This window comes from Callionymus lyra, chromosome 17 (genome assembly GCF_982586985.1).
Source record: "Callionymus lyra chromosome 17, fCalLyr1.hap1.1, whole genome shotgun sequence".
NCBI lineage: Eukaryota > Metazoa > Chordata > Actinopteri > Syngnathiformes > Callionymidae > Callionymus > Callionymus lyra.
In genome coordinates, this window is record NC_141834.1 from 9,511,266 (window position 1) to 9,529,395 (window position 18,130).

General features: G+C 39.4%; 2 protein-coding genes across 4 annotated transcripts in view; one reads left to right on the forward strand and one right to left on the reverse strand.

Annotated features, from left to right (window-relative positions):
- klhl29 (kelch-like family member 29) overlaps positions 1-9,739 on the forward strand; it is a 379,680-nt gene extending 369,941 nt beyond the window's left edge. For both annotated transcript variants that reach the window (XM_087813067.1, XM_087813068.1), the window contains exon 15: positions 8,795-9,739. In XM_087813067.1, the coding sequence (XP_087669193.1) occupies positions 8,795-8,978 (184 nt within the window). In that variant the 3' untranslated portion in view covers positions 8,979-9,739. The remainder of the gene's footprint in view (positions 1-8,794) is intronic.
- Positions 9,740-11,331: 1,592 nt separating this feature from the next.
- atad2b (ATPase family AAA domain containing 2B) overlaps positions 11,332-18,130 on the reverse strand; it is a 62,900-nt gene continuing 56,101 nt past the window's right edge. For both annotated transcript variants that reach the window (XM_087813061.1, XM_087813060.1), the window contains exon 28: positions 11,332-14,615. In XM_087813061.1, coding sequence (XP_087669187.1) covers positions 14,574-14,615 — 42 coding nt within the window. In that variant the 3' untranslated portion in view covers positions 11,332-14,573. The remainder of the gene's footprint in view (positions 14,616-18,130) is intronic.

Sequence of the window (18,130 nt, forward strand, 5' to 3'; positions counted from 1 at the left end):
AAAACAACATTTTAAGCATTTAGGCAACAATTTTATGCGCTCACAAGGTGCGTCTGATATCATACTTAAGTATTCCGACCTTTTTTTCCATTTTCGGACACGTCGATTTTTGCCCGTTTTTTAAAGTTTGAGTGAAAAAAATCGGTCGAAATAGACCTTTTTTCGAGCCTTCAATAAACAACATTTCAAGCATTTAGGCAACAATTTTCTGCGCTCACATGGTGCGTCTGATATCATACTTAAGTATTCCGACCTTTTTTTTCATTTTCGGACACGTCGATTTTTGCCCATTTTTTTAAGTTTGAGTGAAAAAAATCAGTCGAAATAGACCTTATTTCGAGCCTCCAAAAAACAACATTTTAAGCTTTAAGGCAACAATTTTCTGCGCTCACATGGTGCGTCTGATATCATACTTAAGTATTCCGACCTTTTTTTCCATTTTCGGACACCCCGATTTTTGCCCATTTTTTAAAGTTTGAGTGAAAAAAATCGGTCGAAATAGACCTTTTTTCGAGCCTCCAAAAAACAACATTTTAAGCATTTAGGCAACAATTTTATGCGCTCACTTGGTGCGTCTGATATCATACTTAAGTATTGCGATCTTTTTTTTCATTTTCGGACACGTCGATTTTTGCCCATTTTATAAAGTTTGAGTGAAAAAAATCGGTCGAAATAGACCTTTTTTCGAGCCTCCAAAAAACAACATTTTAAGCATTTAGGCAACAATTGTATGCGCTCACATGGTGCGTCTGATATCATACTTAAGTTTTCCGACCTTTTTTTTCATTTTCGGACACGTCGATTTTTGCCCATTTTTAAAGTTTGAGTGAAAAAAATCGGTCGAAATAGACCTTTTTTCGAGCCTTCAATAAACAACATTTCAAGCCTTTAGGCAACAATTTTCTGCGCTCACATGGTGCGTCTGATATCATACTTAAGTATTCCGACCTTTTTTTCCATTTTCGGACATGTCGATTTTTGCCCATTTTTTAAAGTTTGAGTGAAAAAAATCGGTCGAAATAGACCTTTTTTCGAGCCTAAAAAAAACAACATTTTAAGCATTTAGGCAACAATTTTATGCGCTCACAAGGTGCGTCTGATATCATACTTAAGTATTCCGACCTTTTTTTCCATTTTCGGACACGTCGATTTTTGCCCGTTTTTTAAAGTTTGAGTGAAAAAAATCGGTCGAAATAGACCTTTTTTTCGAGCCTAAAAAAAACAACATTTTAGGCATTTAGGCAACAATTTTATGCGCTCACAAGGTGCGTCTGATATCATACTTAAGTATTCCGACCTTTTTTTCCATTTTCGGACACGTCGATTTTTGCCCATTTTTTAAAGTTTGAGTGAAAAAAATCGGTCGAAATAGACCTTTTTTCGAGCCTCCAAAAAACAACATTTTAAGCATTTAGGCAACAATTTTATGCGCTCACATGGTGCGTCTGATATCATACTTAAGTATTCCGACCTTTTTTTTCATTTTCGGACACGTCGATTTTTGCCCATTTTTTTAAGTTTGAGTGAAAAAAATCAGTCGAAATAGACCTTATTTCGAGCCTCCAAAAAACAACATTTTAAGCTTTAAGGCAACAATTTTCTGCGCTCACATGGTGCGTCTGATATCAGACTTAAGTATTCCGACCTTTTTTTCCATTTTCGGACACCCCGATTTTTGCCAATTTTTTAAAGTTTGAGTGAAAAAAATCGGTCGAAATAGACCTTTTTTCGAGCCTCCAAAAAACAACATTTTAAGCATTTAGGCAACAATTTTATGCGCTCACTTGGTGCGTCTGATATCATACTTAAGTATTGCAATCTTTTTTTTCATTTTCGGACACGTCGATTTTTGCCCATTTTATAAAGTTTGAGTGAAAAAAATCGGTCGAAATAGACCTTTTTTCGAGCCTCCAAAAAACAACATTTTAAGCATTTAGGCAACAATTTTATGCGCTCACATGGTGCGTCTGATATCATACTTAAGTTTTCCGACCTTTTTTTTCATTTTCGGACACGTCGATTTTTGCCCATTTTTAAAGTTTGAGTGAAAAAAATCGGTCGAAATAGACCTTTTTTCGAGCCTTCAATAAACAACATTTCAAGCCTTTAGGCAACAATTTTCTGCGCTCACATGGTGCGTCTGATATCATACTTAAGTATTCCGACCTTTTTTTCCATTTTCGGACATGTCGATTTTTGCCCATTTTTTAAAGTTTGAGTGAAAAAAATCGGTCGAAATAGACCTTTTTTCGAGCCTAAAAAAAACAACATTTTAAGCATTTAGGCAACAATTTTATGCGCTCACAAGGTGCGTCTGATATCATACTTAAGTATTCCGACCTTTTTTTCCATTTTCGGACACGTCGATTTTTGCCCATTTTTTAAAGTTTGAGTGAAAAAAATCGGTCGAAATAGACCTTTTTTTCGAGCCTTCAAAAAACAACATTTTAAGCATTTAGGCAACAATTTTATGCGCTCACATGGTGCGTCTGATATCATACTTAAGTATTCCGACCTTTTTTTCCATTTTCGGACACGTCGATTTTTGCCCGTTTTTTAAAGTTTGAGTGAAAAAAATCGGTCGAAATAGACCTTTTTTTCGAGCCTAAAAAAAACAACATTTTAGGCATTTAGGCAACAATTTTATGCGCTCACAAGGTGCGTCTGATATCATACTTAAGTATTCCGACCTTTTTTTCCATTTTCGGACACGTCGATTTTTGCCCATTTTTTAAAGTTTGAGTGAAAAAAATCGGTCGAAATAGACCTTTTTTCGAGCCTAAAAAAAACAACATTTTAAGCATTTAGGCAACAATTTTATGCGCTCACATGGTGCGTCTGATATCATACTTAAGTATTCCGACCTTTTTTTTCATTTTCAGACACGCCGGTTTTTGCCCATTTTTTAAAGTTTGAGTATAAAAATTCGGTCGAAATAGACCTTTTTTCGAGCCTCAAAAAACCCACATTTTAAGCATTTAGGCAACAATTTTATGCGCTCACATGGTGCGTCTGATATCATACTTAAGTATTCCGACCTTTTTTTTCATTTTCGGACACACCGGTTTTTGCCCATTTTTTAAAGTTTGAGTATAAAAAATCGGTCGAAATAGAACTTTTTTTGAGCCTTCTAAAAACAACATTTTAAGCATTTAGGCAACAATTTTATGCGCTCACATGGTGCGTCTGATATCATACTTAAGTATTCCGACCTTTTTTTCCATTTTCGGACATGTCGATTTTTGCCCATTTTTTAAAGTTTGAGTGAAAAAAATCGGTCGAAATAGACCTTTTTTCGAGCCTAAAAAAAACAACATTTTAAGCATTTAGGCAACAATTTTATGCGCTCACATGGTGCGTCTGATATCATACTTAAGTATTCCGACCTTTTTTTCCATTTTCGGACACGTCGATTTTTGCCCGTTTTTTAAAGTTTGAGTGAAAAAAATCGGTCGAAATAGACCTTTTTTGGAGCCTCAAAAAAACCATATTTTAAGCATTTAGGCAACAATTTTATGCGCTCACAAGGTGCGTCTGATATCATACTTAAGTATTCCGACCTTTTTTTCCATTTTCGGACACGTCGATTTTTGCCCGTTTTTTAAAGTTTGAGTGAAAAAAATCGGTCGAAATAGACCTTTTTTGGAGCCTCAAAAAAACCATATTTTAAGCATTTAGGCAACAATTTTATGCGCTCACAAGGTGCGTCTGATATCATACTTAAGTATTCCGACCTTTTTTTCCATTTTCGGACACGTCGATTTTTGCCCATTTTTTAAAGTTTGAGTATAAAAAATCGGTCGAAATAGACCTTTTTTCGAGCCTCCAAAAAACAACATTTTAAGCATTTAGGGAACAATTTTATGCGCTCACATGGTGCGTCTGATATCATACTTAAGTATTCCGACCTTTTTTTCCATTTTCGGACACGTCGATTTTTGCCCGTTTTTTAAAGTTTGAGTGAAAAAAATCGGTCGAAATAGACCTTTTTTTCGAGCCTAAAAAAAACAACATTTTAGGCATTTAGGCAACAATTTTATGCGCTCACATGGTGCGTCTGATATCATACTTAAGTATTCCGACCTTTTTTTTCATTTTCAGACACGTCGATTTTTGCCCATTTTTTAAAGTTTGAGTATAAAAAATCGGTCGAAATAGACCTTTTTTTGAGCCTTCAAAAAACAACATTTTAAGCATTTAGGCAACAATTTTATGCGCTCACTTGGTGCGTCTGATATCATACTTAAGTATTCCGACCTTTTTTTCCATTTTCGGACACGTCGATTTTTGCCCATTTTTTAAAGTTTGAGTGAAAAAAATCATTCGAAATAGACCTTTTTTCGAGCCTCAAAAAAAACACATTTTAAGCATTTAGGAAACTATTTTTTACTGAAAATAACATACATTTTTTTTGTTATGTTTTATCAAAACAAAATGTCTTTAAAACACACGATATTGAAAATGTAAACTAGTTACAGCAAACACTCTTGTGTAACTTACACATATCATCAGTGTTGTATCCTGGGTTCATAGGGTGTTTCGGGTCCCGCAACAGACACCCTCGCCCAGGTGACCCAGCCAGGGTTGATCAGACCCCAGCTTGTGTCTAAGTAGCTTGTTTAGCCCACGGATCTCCCCGCTTGATACACAGCCACCTTGACGCTTTTTCTGCTGCGTCGGTTATGTCTCTGGTGGCTTTCCTTATCTGCAGTCCCTTCACTCCCAACATTTTGAGTGCCCTGATGAGAGTTTGCCCGACGAACCCTCTGCACCCGACCTCGATTGGGTTGCATCGCGTCCTCCATCCCCTGATTCGGCATTCGCCTGCCAGCTCCTCTTACTTGGCCCTCTTCCTCTCGAAGGCCTCCTCCATCCGATGTTCCCAGGGGACAGTCAGCTCCAGCAGGACCACTTGCTTTTTTGTTTCAGACACCAGGACTATGTCTGGCCTGAGTTTGGTCACCGCGATGTTATCAGTGAACTTGAGCTGTCTTCCTAGGTCCACCTTCAGCTGCCAGTCCCGAGCTGTTGCAAGCAGCCCCCCTGCTTGAGTCCTGCGCTGTTGGTTGTTTATGTTTGCTGGGGGAGATGCCTGTGCTGATGACCTCTGCAATGACCCGCAGCACCTGGTTTAATATAACGGTAACGCCCATCTCCAAGTGCACGTGGGCAGCAGCTTAGGATGTTCTCCAACGATCCGGCTTTCTGGCAGAGAGAGCACAGTGGGGTCTCGGCTAAGCCCCAGCGGAAGAGGTTGGATGGGCTTGGGAGTACATCATACACCGACTGTATAAGGAACTTGATCCGATCTGGCTCAGATAGACAGAGATGTATCTCCATAGCTCTGACCATGAGATCTTCCGGTCAGCTGCCTCTTCCCATCGGATCCATGCGCCCTGCTGTCGCATCCCTACTGTCCTACTGCAGCAGGCTTCCTCCACCCCTGCTCGGACCTCCTCCTGGATCAGTTGTCGCCTCTTCTTTCCCTTGGACTTTTTGTAGCGAGGTCTTTGGTTACTTCCGAGACCTGCCCCTCCAGATGCTACTGTTCCCACCAGCTCACTGTGTCGCAACCGGGCCTCAGCCTCCTGAGACTTCCACTTCGTGCCGGTCCTCACTTCTATGCCTGCCGAGGAGTCATTGTTTTTGGTCCCTGTACAGCAGCACCTCTCTAGCTCGGGTAACCATAAACTCCTCCGTCAGACTACTGAAGCAGTTTTAGTTTGTTGTTTTTCCCGTACAGGGCAATGCTGCTGAGGCTTCGGGGTAGGCCCTACCACTTCCTGAGGAAACAGCTCACTTTCCTCTCAAAGCACTCAACGGTGGTCATTGGCACATCATACACCAGCAGTGGCCAGAGGAGTCGGTAGATCCAGGCTTTAAACTTGCCTGGAGTGCTGCGGTGTCCTTTAAGGTGCAGTCGTAGATCTTGCCCAGGCTCTTTACTGGCTTCTCTCTCAAAGTTGGGATCCGGACACCTCCTATCGTAAAGGGAAACTTGTCTGTTACCTTCTCCCTCATCACCACTAGTGACCTTGGATGGCTTGAAGTCTATCCGTGCCCAGCTAATAAGACGCTCTAGGCCTTGCAGGATCCATCTACAGCCCGGGACTGATGTTGTAGTCACTGTCAGGTCATCCATAAATGCTCTGATGGGGGGCTGCCGCATGACAGAGTTGGTGAGTGGGCCTCTGCACTCCACTTCTGCTGACTTCACCACCATATTCATGGCCAAGGCAAACAATATCACCGAAATAGTGCATCCGGTGATAATGCCCTTCTCAAGCCGATGAAATGTCGACGTTACTGTTCCTGCTAATCTTCAACTCCCTTCTGTTTGGCTCCCCTCGACCTCTGGTTGGCTGTTGTTCCTTTATGCCAAAACCTTTCCGCACCGATGCTGATGATCATTGCAGCCATCGTCCGCAACTTCTGGTCTACATCTCCCTTTGCAGTCTCTTCAAGGACTTGATCCTGATCCTCATCAAACTGGAGCCACTCTCTTTCCTTGTTGGCAGCAGGCCACTTGACATGGCGGTGTTCTGAAAGCCTAGCATGGGTTGGGGCTTGTGGAGCCTCTGGGCACTGTGGGTTGCCTCCAAGTCGGGCTCCTCCTGCGTCTCACCAGGTACTGGACCTGTGCGTTGCTTCACCTGCTTCCCCGTCAGACATTTCATTTTGGCCTGGTGGATCTTCAGGCCATGCTGGTTTTTGTTTTTCCGTTAGCAATGTTCGTAACCTGTTTATCCGTCCTGTTAGGGGGCTCATCCTCCCCGCCTCTCGGGCACCCCTGGGGGTATAATATAGTGGAATTTTCCGTAGCTTCTTGTGGGTGCTCTCTCTTGGGAGCTGCACCTTGGGTTGCTGACCCTCACTGCCCCGGTTACTGTCTTTCCAGTTGTCGGCTGTCTCTCCAGCAGTCGCCATACTATTCATGGTTGTCATCCGGCCTATTCCCGGAGGTCACTGGTTTAGCCGGATGAACTTGTTACAGCAAACACTCTTGGTGCAACTTAAACACGTCATCAGTGTTGTAAATGTGTTTAAATTAAAGAAACAAATGTCTCATCCAGTGTCTATTAACACAAACACCATCGCTCCGGTCGCTAGTTTAAATCCTGCAGTCATGGCTCTGGCCGTAAATAATTAACGTCCAACACTGTGATTTGAAACCGTTGGAGTGAATATAACAGTGAATAATCCCAGATTATTGAACAACAGGATCGCCCAGTTTACCGGAAAATAAAAAATAATAGGAAAAAAATGGAACCACAGGGCGCCGGTGGCACATGCCGACAACAACATCACACATCGGAGCGTCGTCAGTTATTGATCGGCTCCGGCATTGACGCGGCAGGCGGCAGTTCTGCTACATTTAACTAAACCCAACAAAGAAGGGAACGAGGCGGAAGTGAACTCTGTCGACGGAGGCCCTGTCTCCAGAGCGGGTCACCGTGCAGGAGCAGATACTTCACCCAACACTCGCTTTATCACCAGCTCCAGGCTCTGCCCTCAACTCGCTCTGCTTTTTGGATCAGCTGCGCTTCCTCCCTGAGTAGATTTAGGCTTTATGTAATAATCTGTTTCCAGTCCCAGCAGTGTTGTGAGTTTGAGTAATAGGACTGCATGTTGTTTGCTGTGTGTGTGTGTGAGTCAGTGTGTGTGTGTGTGTGTGTGAGTTTGTTACCTTTATGTAAATGCAGATCGTGCCAAAGCCCAGCAGAAGTACAAAGCACTAATCAGCTTACAGCCCAAGTTTTTAATCCTCTCTGCACACAAACTCCTGTTTCCCTTCCTCATATCGCCAGCACGTTCATACAGATGTACAGTATTCAAAGTATTCCACCTCTTAGTATTTTCCAAGTATATTGTAAAAAAGATTACTACAATTTTTGTCTTAGAAAGACTTTTTGTGATCAGTTTGTTGCCTCAAACTCTTCCCTCCGTTAGCCTAGAAAGAAAAATTCCAGGTATGAATCACTCAGTATTTTACCCGGGTTTAACCTCCATGGTAGTTCAATGCATGGTAGCGGTTACACAAACTTTTAATTGTTGTCTGATTCAAAACAGGTTCAACATAGATTAAATGTACAAAAGGATATTAGTATTTGAAGGGAAAACAGGAAGTATTCTACTTCCTGTACACCCAGGAAGTAGAATACTTCCTAGGAATCTTTTGGAATTGTACATACATACTTGCATTTATCTGTGTACAATTCTAGATTTACAATTAAATCTAAATATGAAGGGTCCAAACTTCTTAATGTGTGGCAGATATATTCACTGCAAATGTGTTGTTTCACACTATAGTGAATCCCTGTTTTGACAGAAACAATAAAAAAAAATCAGGTATTAGTCACTCAGATTTTTACCCGGGTTTAACCTCCACTCTGGCTCAATGTGAGGTAGCACGTTTACACAAACTTCAAATTCATATTTGAAAAAAAATAAGTTAAACAAACAAAACATAAACAATTAAATGACAAATAAAGGAAGAATTGAACTTTTTTTTTGCATATTTTTTTGAAGGTGTGGGAGATAAATTTGCTGCAAATGTTTTTAGATAAGAGTCACTCAGCTTGTTACCCGGGTTTAACCTTTTTCATTCTTTATTGATATACAATTATGCATGAGGGGGAAAACCTTATAACGCTCAAATCTTGGATAATTTGTACCCTAACATCAAAAATAAAAGCGACAGTGCAAAACTCGTTACCCAGACAAGCACTCGTCAAAAGGTGAATTTTAAACAATAATAAAAAACAACCTTCAACGTTCTTCTTCTCCTCCGCAGCGCCGTCATCCTGGACGGGAAGATCTACGCCACGGGGGGCGTGGTGAGCAGCGAGGGCCCGGCGCTCGGCAACATGGAGACCTTCGACCCGAGCAGCAACTCTTGGACGCTCCTGCAGTCGCTGCCGTGTCCGCTCTTCCGGCACGGCTGCGTGGTCATCAAGAAGTACATTCAGAGTGGATGAGCGCGACCGTCCAGTTGCCTACTCCTTCGCCGACGCCAAAAAAAAACAACAACAAACAAACAACAACAAAAAAAAACCACCAGCTGAGCTCCCAATTGATGGCAGCGTCAGGTCCGCCCCCCCCCCCCTCCGGGACTTCTTCTTCTGGACTCGTCCACCCTAGAGAGACCCCTTCTCCTTAAAAAACGCCCTGTGCAGAATGTACTCATGTTCAACCACTCAGCCTTGTCACGCGACTGACCTTCAGTACTGTACGTATCATGTAGAGTCGTAGGTTCATCCTGTCATCAGGCACAGGGTCCCCCCCCCCCCCCCGACCCCTCTTAGTAAAAACCACCTTTCGTTGACGACGACCCCGCCCGTGAACTCACGTCGACGGGTTTTTCAAGTCAATTTTTCCTTTTGACGGTCGTTCGTCCATTTTGTTTTTTTCCGAGATTATTCCAAAGCTCGCCGAGGGAATCGTTCCGTCCGTTCTTGTCCTTCATTCGACCCGCATCCGATTCGTTTTTGTCCGGAGGAGTAACGAAAACTTTAAAAAAAAAAAGAAAAAAAAGCACAATAATCATCTCTGACTGTTCTTTTAATTTGAACCCCTTCTTCTTCTTCTTTTTTTCTCCACGTTTCTCGTTGAGTTTGTGTCGTTTTATACAGAGTTCACTGACAACCCACACGCGTGACGTCCGGGTTGTGTAAATACAGGAAGGATATATGTTTATTTTACAACTTGAAGGCCATTCTGTATAAATGTTTTTAGAAAACTCAAAAAAGTGATTTAGCTTGGATTGAAAAATGTCTGTAAATCTGTACCCGGAACAGGAGAAATGAACAATTGTTATTATTGAAACCTAATACATATTCAGGAACAAAGATGTTTGTTGTCGTTTTCTTCTTTTTTTCATGTTTTTTTGTTTTAGAAAAACAAGATGAAGAGCTGGGTTATCGATTAGTAATGCCTTGATTCTTACTGGTAGCTCTAGATACATTCTAGTAAGTAATGGAACTTTAAAAAACTAAACAAATGCTTGTTCTGCATTTAAGGTAAAAAAAAACAAACAAACAAGAAAATCTGAGTGTGATAAAAGTCGACATATACAGTATATATAGTCGACATAGAGGATTTTTGTGTCTTCATATGTACAAACTTAATAATTATTTTAGCTAAAACCATAATATCATCTGAAAATCTTTGGCTTCTCCCTCATTTAAATGAGCAGCAAACGTCCATTGCAATCGACATGGACAACATGCTATTGATTTAATTGTGGAGATAATAGTTAAAATTTGGATTTTCTCCTTAAAAAATACCCAACAAATAAATGCTTCTAGCATAGATCAAGTTTTTTTTTAAGTGTAAATCGACAAGATATCTGTTTTCAGTTCCCCAAAAAAAACATGTCAGCCAACTGTTTTGGTCCCTCACTAATGAAATAAGATTTAATTTCCCAGAGGGCCACATAATCAGAATCGGGAGCTTTTTTATTAAGTGTTGTAAACACAAGACAGATTTTTCTTTTTGTTAGAATTAAAGAATCATAGAATGAATAATAGAAAATGAAATAAAATAAGATTAATACGAATTGTTTCAACATAAAATGACATTGATAATGAATTAAAACAAAATAAAATTCATTTAATTGAATTAAATAATATTCAACATCATCAGATGAATAGAGAGAGTTCTTCAAACCCATGTATGAGTGAAGGGCCATTAAATCAGAGAGAGAAAAATTAAGAAAACCTTTTTAAAATTACGAGTTAATAACATAAAATAAAATGATAAACTGAATAAGGGGAATATATATTGAGAAAATTGATTTCCTTATTTTTATAAGAGTCTAAACAAATGCTAAGATGTTTTATTCTTATCCTTTAAATGTAATTATTTCACCTGAAAATGATACTGATTCAGTTTTAAAAACAATTTAATTGATTTATAATAGAAAGTACTAAAAAAAAGTAACATAATGAATTAAAATGTAAAGTACTTAAGCGTGAACAAAGAAAAACAACGTTAAAATAAAAGTGGAAATGAAACATTTTGGGTAAAAGTCAGGGTAGTCTGATACCCTCCGGCCAGTCGCAGCAGCAGGCCATCAACAACGAGTCTGGTTCTGCTCGAGGTTTCTGCCGTCTATAAGGACGTTTTTCTTCACCACTGTCACACTGCGATTCACTCATTGCCAGTTTTTCTTTTCTCCAATATAGTCTTACTTAAACAGTAAAATGTCTTGAGATTTAAATAAATAAATAAAATATAATTTAATTGACTAAATAAAAAAAAAGTTTAAAGGTTGGAGTATATTTTTAATTAGAAAACCATCCTCCAGAAAAAAGAAGCAAAAAAACCGACTGGGAATCAATATCTTTATTTACAGTTTGCACCTTTATTCAAGTATATCACAGCAGTTTATTTAAGAATTACAGTAAAAGTTTAATTGCAAATATAAGTTACACTAAAGAAACATTTTCAAACAGGTGAGTTTAAAACACTCAAATGGAGCTATGAAAAGTCTAAAGTAAAAGCCATAAACAGACTGGGAAGATCATTTCATTTGGGAAAGAGAGAGAGAGGGATAGAGGGAGAGAAAGAGCACAAACTTGATCCTTCTGCATACTGGACTTCGTCGTCTCGACTACCAGACAAAAATTGGTTGTTAGTCCAAAGGGCTAGCAATGGTTTGTTATCACATACGGGAGGTTAGAGGGGGTCACAATGTATGACATTAAACTACTTGTCGATTTCAGTTCCAGACACACTTGTATAAGTAAGAAGAATTATTTTGGCAAAAACAAAAAGAAAGCGCGGAGAGAGAAACAAAACAGTTTTGTCTGGTTCAGACGTCCTCCAGTATGTCTGCGAAGGCTCGTGAAAACAAACACTGAAATAAATAGAAGAGAAAAAGATGTTGTTGAACCTGAGAAACCTGTAAACCCTTTATTACCACCTTTACACGCCCAAAAGTAAAAATGCTACACAAACGCTACACAACATTTGTAATAAAAAAAAAAAGGTGTAAAAGTAGAAAATAAATAGACAAAGAGATGACGACTTGTTTGGGGTGAACGTGTTTCTTGGTCGGCTCAGATGAAACGGAGAAAACCTTGGATTACTGCAGCACGAGTCCGGTACCTGGAGATGTTCCGACAGTCTCTAGTCAACGTAAAAACTCTTGTACCCAGTAAACTGATAAATTAAGCTGAGGTAGCTTTGGTTTTCTCACTCTGCAGTAGTCCAGGTGACCAGGTTTGCATGTGGCCTCTGCTGGCGTTGACAAGAGCTCAAGTTTTTTCGGCGACGGAGAAAGACAAAAAGCGCCCAGAAAAAAAAAAAATGCCTCGTAGGTTGATTTCAGTGACTCGCATTGCCTAGAATTGCCTTGTTCTGACCCGTGAAAGGAAACGTATCAAAGTATGAAAACGCACGAGATGAGCACCTTTTAAGGGAAGCGGGGGGGAAAAAAAACACTTGGCACAAAAATGTTTTTTTTTTGCATATGAAAATGTCAGACCTTTTTTGTTAGTGGGCGACTTGATGAATTACAAAGATATTAGGACACGGTGTAAAAGGTGAAAAATGGATCCGTCTTTCCAACTGATTTTTATCTAAGAAAATGTCTATAAATGTAAATTATCGTTTTGAATTTAAAATCCAGCAAACATTTTTTTCCCCTTAAATTGTCAATTAGTTATTGAAAGACAGTCCCTTGTGAGAATTGCATTTGACCATTTCACAACTTTTGAGCCAAAAACATTTAATTTAAATACGGAAGCCATCTTTTCTCTTATAATCTTTTTAAAGGGATGCCTCATCCGATTTAATTCATTTTTCTTTCTTAACTTTTTAACAACAAAAACACCCATTTATATGCAGTAAGCTAAAGGAGTGTCTACAATTTTCAATAATAATTCCTTCATTCTATTTCAGCAAGCATTTTTAGCCCTCACCTTTTTTTTTTCATTTATTTGCAGACAGTCCCTTGTAAATATTTTTGATCCAAACTACTTTTAGAGCCAATAAACATTTTTGTTTTGTGATAAAATTGTCTCAGTCAATTCAGCAGACTAAGGGACTGTATACGATTTTCAGTAAGTATTATTTCATTTCTCATTTCCTCACTCATTTTAATTTTAATTTTTTTTATAATTATCTATTGCAGACAGTGACTTGTGAATATTATTGACCAATACAACTTGAGGTATATCATGTCCGGGGATCAGTCTTATGAAATTCAATCCAAATGTTTGTTTTTTTTAACAATATTACCACAACGATGTTAATGGAGCAGACTAAGGGAGTGTCTACAAATTTCAGTAACTATTTTCTTCATTTTAATTTCTGCCTCCCGTTTGTTTTTTTGCAGACAGTCCCTTTATAAAACAAACAAAATTTGCATCTAGAAGCCAACTTATCTCCTTTTCATACATCCATTAATCTGAAAAACTGCATTTTAATTATCACCGCATCAAAATAAATAGTCGCGATAGAAGCTTTTTTGTGCTGAATTACGGAACAGAATCATTGCTCGATAGTAGAAGAAGGTATTTAACCTGCGAACCGTGAGATCGTCGAGTGCTCAGTGGGGAGACCGAGAGTGGAATACATTTAAAAGATCCGGCTGAATATAATCGTATGAGGTTAAATAAGGCACACACTAGGCAGCGCAAAGTCTGTTCCAGTTCAACAGCTCCAAGTGAACACGGGGAAACATTCGGGGCTGTGAGGAGGGGAACCGGCTAACACCAACTATTTAGCTATACAAAAAAAAAAAAGGGGGGTCTAGGAGTGAACACCAGAGGGGGTTAGAGCGTCGAGATTCTAACTTCTTCGCAGACGACCTACGGGGCTCCGAACACTGAACGGGGCTAAAAGCTTTTCACACCTGACGACGGCTGTAATGGAGAGGACATAATGTGCTCTCGTCCCGCCGCGCTAACCTCATCAAACTTCTCCGTAAACTACTCTTCGGGGTGAGTATCCTTGACGGTGGCTCAGATATTGAACCGGTCGCTGAAATAGCTTAAAAAAAAAAAAAAAAAGAAGAAGAGGCGCATAATAGCTGGCCCGCGGTGCAACGCTCTCTCTGCTCAAGGGCAGGATTGGCTCAGCAACATACATAAGTGATGCGGAACATTAACTGCGCTCGTCTGCTGGTGGTGTGTGTCGCTGGAGATGTATGCACCGTAGGGGGGGAGCGAGTGTGAGCACAGTTGTGTTGATCTTTGACATCACCCCGATATGTTTTCTTTTTGTAGTCGGTCGTTTTCCAAGTGTAGAGCAGCATGGAGTTGAAGCACCACTGTCGTTGTGTGTGTGCCTGCGTTGTTGTACGAGTGAGACACACCTCCAGGGGGGTTAGGGTTGGTTGTGTAGTATGCATCTGGTTCAGTCCAGGTTCCTGAGATGATAGCACCAAAGAATGTTCCCGCCCTAGACGTCGTCTCTCTCCGACCAGGAGCAGGTGCTGGGTTTGTTGTCGTTTTTTTTCTTCTTTTTTTTCTCCGTGCGTCCAGGGTTTTTTCTCCCGCTTGGTTCGTGTGTGACTTGGTGGTCCCGGGTTTGGTTGAGGATTTTCAACCTGATGAGTGAGCGTCTCACAGGAATGTATCAAAATGCTGGATTCTTTCCTCCATCTCCTGCAAGGCACATCAAAAGAAACGCACGTTAACTAGGAATGGTATCTGATATTGATACATTCAAACATCGGAATGGTTTTTAAATCGATATTTGAAACAACAAATTAAAAAAATATATATGTTTGCCTTTCAAATCCTAATTAATTGGGCATATTATAATTCGATTATGGTTTAAATTTTAACAAAGTGTCTAAAATCAAATGTTTAATTTACAATTACCATCATTTTTGTGTTGCAATTAAACCTCCAACCACTAGATAGCAGCAAGTCCTCCAAAGCTAAAGGAACAATAAAATCCTGCATGATACTGCCGATGACTGAGGATGAGAGGTTACACTAAACTACAGAAGCTTTTTTTTAGTCTATGAATTGCATATGTTATTTTCCTCAGTTTTATTTCAGCAAGTATTTTTCCCCCAATTTCTTCTTTTCATTATTTGGCAGACGGCCCCTTCGGAATATTCTTGATTGAATTAACTCTTGAGCCGAAAACCATTTAGATTTGTAATTTTAAAAAACAACTAAAAAGACATCCTTTTTCATTCAAGGCTTTTTTTATTAAGGAATCTGTCACATCCAATTCAATGTATTTATTTGTCAACAATACAAAACACACTCATGTTTATGAAGCAGACTAAGGGAGTGTCCACAAATGTCAGTACTCAATTTATTAATCTTAACTTCATCAAGAAGTTTCTCCCTCAAATTTGTAATTGGTTATCGGAAGACAGTCCCTTGTGAATTAGTGATTCAACTCGTTTATGTAAGCCATATTTTCTCCTTTGAGCATTTCTCAAGGTATTCCATCAAATGTATTTATTTTTTACAATATAACAACAATGATAAGCAGACTAAGGGAGTGTCTACAACTCTTATAAACTTTTTTCATCCCTCAACTTGTTTTTAGTTATTTGCAGACAGTCCCTTCATAATATTTTGCATCCACAGATCTAAAAAACAATGTATTTTAAAGCAGAGTCAAGTACTCAAGCATTACTACAATATACTATCGTTACTTCAGTAACCGTATCATCGCTCATGTATCGGGATGCGTATCAGTATCAACGCTAACGCTAACACAGCCTCGGTGAAACCATGAACTTGCATGTCTGTATGCCAGAGATATTCAACATTGCTCTGGAAAATCTGCCCGAGCAAACAACAGCTTTGAGCGTGATAAATGATGTAAAGTGAAGCAAAGCTGTACTGCTATGAGACGGGTGATTTTTTTTCTCAGCATGAAAACAGCAGAGTTTGACACTGACTAAATCTGAGCCCAGCCAGAGAAAGAGAGATGGATGCTAGCCTGCAATAGAGCATGATTAATGCCCTGAAGATGTTGCTGAGTGTGCGTGCCTTCTACGTGTGTGTGTGTGTGTGTGTGTGTTTTAATCTGAGCGGGTGAGTCAGTGTGACAGCCGCTGCTACAAGACACCAATTCCAACACCTACAGCAAAAAGTTTTTACCTTTTTTTTCCCACACCCTCCTTCCTTTAGCAGAAAAAATGTAATTTTATGTGTCTTTAAAAAGTTTCCAGAGACGACACCTGTGCATGAATTTTAATTTTAGCGGCGCACAACTCCCGCCTACCCACTCACATTTGTGGCACGGAGCGACTGGGTTTTCATCTCCGCACAGATGCTAGATTAGAGTTCTGAATAACAACGGTTACACAACAACGTGCCTTTGACTCATTATTTTTCCGACTATTATCTTCGCCACGGCTCTGAAAGCCTCGCACTGCAAGACGTTTGGTTCATTTACATATTGCGGTAGGAATAATAATACTATTAAAAATAAGTTGACCTTCAGAGGTATGACAGTAGGTTTCTTGTATTCGTCAGAAAGCCTTTACTATGTGAGGAAAAGGCGATACAAATGATAATATTTAAAAAAAGATATATTTTTATTTGTTTAATTCTTAATAAGTGAAGCACAAAATAGAAACTATGCTTTAATAATTTACGTTGATTAAAATGAGATAAGAGAGTTGTATGTTGTTGGATAATGTAGGACGCTATGGTGCATTCAATAGCGTGGGACAAAAACTAAGTAATAAAAAAAAACGTACGTTTACTATAAGAAAATTAACTTAATAGACACAATTTCAACACAATTTCTGTTTTTTTTTTTATCAGCTGGAATTGAAACTTTAAAGCAGTGCTCCACAAACATTGGCCCCTTGACATTTGGCCCGACCTCCTAAACAATATCAGAGTCACAATATTATTATTTTTTTCATATACAGAGCTTGACAAAAATATAGGACACATTTTTATGGGGAAAATTATTTCTTAGAGAAAACATTTTACGTTTAGTTTTACGCTTTAAACGGTAACAATATTAGAATAGTTGTTTTCAAATGCTTTTAGCGGTAAAAAGTAATTTTGCTGGTTTAAAACCAAAACAAAGATTCTCAAAATAGACTTAACATTTTCTGAAAATAATGATTATTGACTCTAACTTTCACATGTTAATATGCTACTAATGTTCCTTCAAAATTGTTTTAGAATATTTCTGGAAAAACCTTCCATTTTATAAAAGATATTATGAAAATTGTATACAATATTAAATTGGCTCCTTGACAGAGGTATGCTTTGCCTTAGCTCCCTTTTAAATATCATTATTTTATTTGTAATTATTAATGCATGTCATTTAACAAAAGGTAAAAAATAAATATAGGAATAAACAACAGATAATAATGATTCAATAAACAATATTCAGAACCTGTTTTATAAATCAATGATCCAACCCAGTCGTCCACCGCCGACCCTCCTCGCTCCACACCATCATCATCATATCTCCATACAAGCAGCCACGGGGACCCTGAACTGATCTGACAACCTGAGTGGATCTGGTAGCTACACCAGCACCTGCCGCGCCAGGTCGCAGCGAGAAGGTCAAACGCTCTCGGGGAGGAAATTAGAAATGATGTCCATTCTTTCATTCAACCTGTAAAACAGGCCCATTCTGTACAAAAGCCTCTGCAGGGCATCTTTGTCTCGTACGTGACGCCGCGTCGACGCCATCATGACGATTGCTCAAGGTTTGTTTTTTTTGTGAGGTAATTAAACGTAACATTGAGTCGACTGAAACTGTGCAGCGTAGAGAGTGAGCCTGAACCAGAGCTCCAGCTAAACATTTGCTCTCGGCGTCCTCCGGGGCGCCTCAGCCTTTTTTCTTCATCAGTGATTACACGTAAGTTGCTCAGAGGAGCCATATTGAGAAGTGAAACTTCAAATCCGGCCGGTGCCTCCGTGGCAATTGTTGCAATGATCAGGCAACCAGCCTCCCCTGTTTGAACCTTTCATTTGGAGCACAGTGGGAGCTTCTGTCCACTTGCTGCAGCGAGGATATGAGAAAACAACTGGGAGTCGTATCCTGGACAAGACAAATACTCGCAGTGAGGAAAACTCATTGACTGTAGTGTGTGTAATACTCGTATTTTGATGCGTTTGCTGACAGAAAATAACAATAAAACCTCAGGTATAAAATAAGTGCTGATGATTTAGAC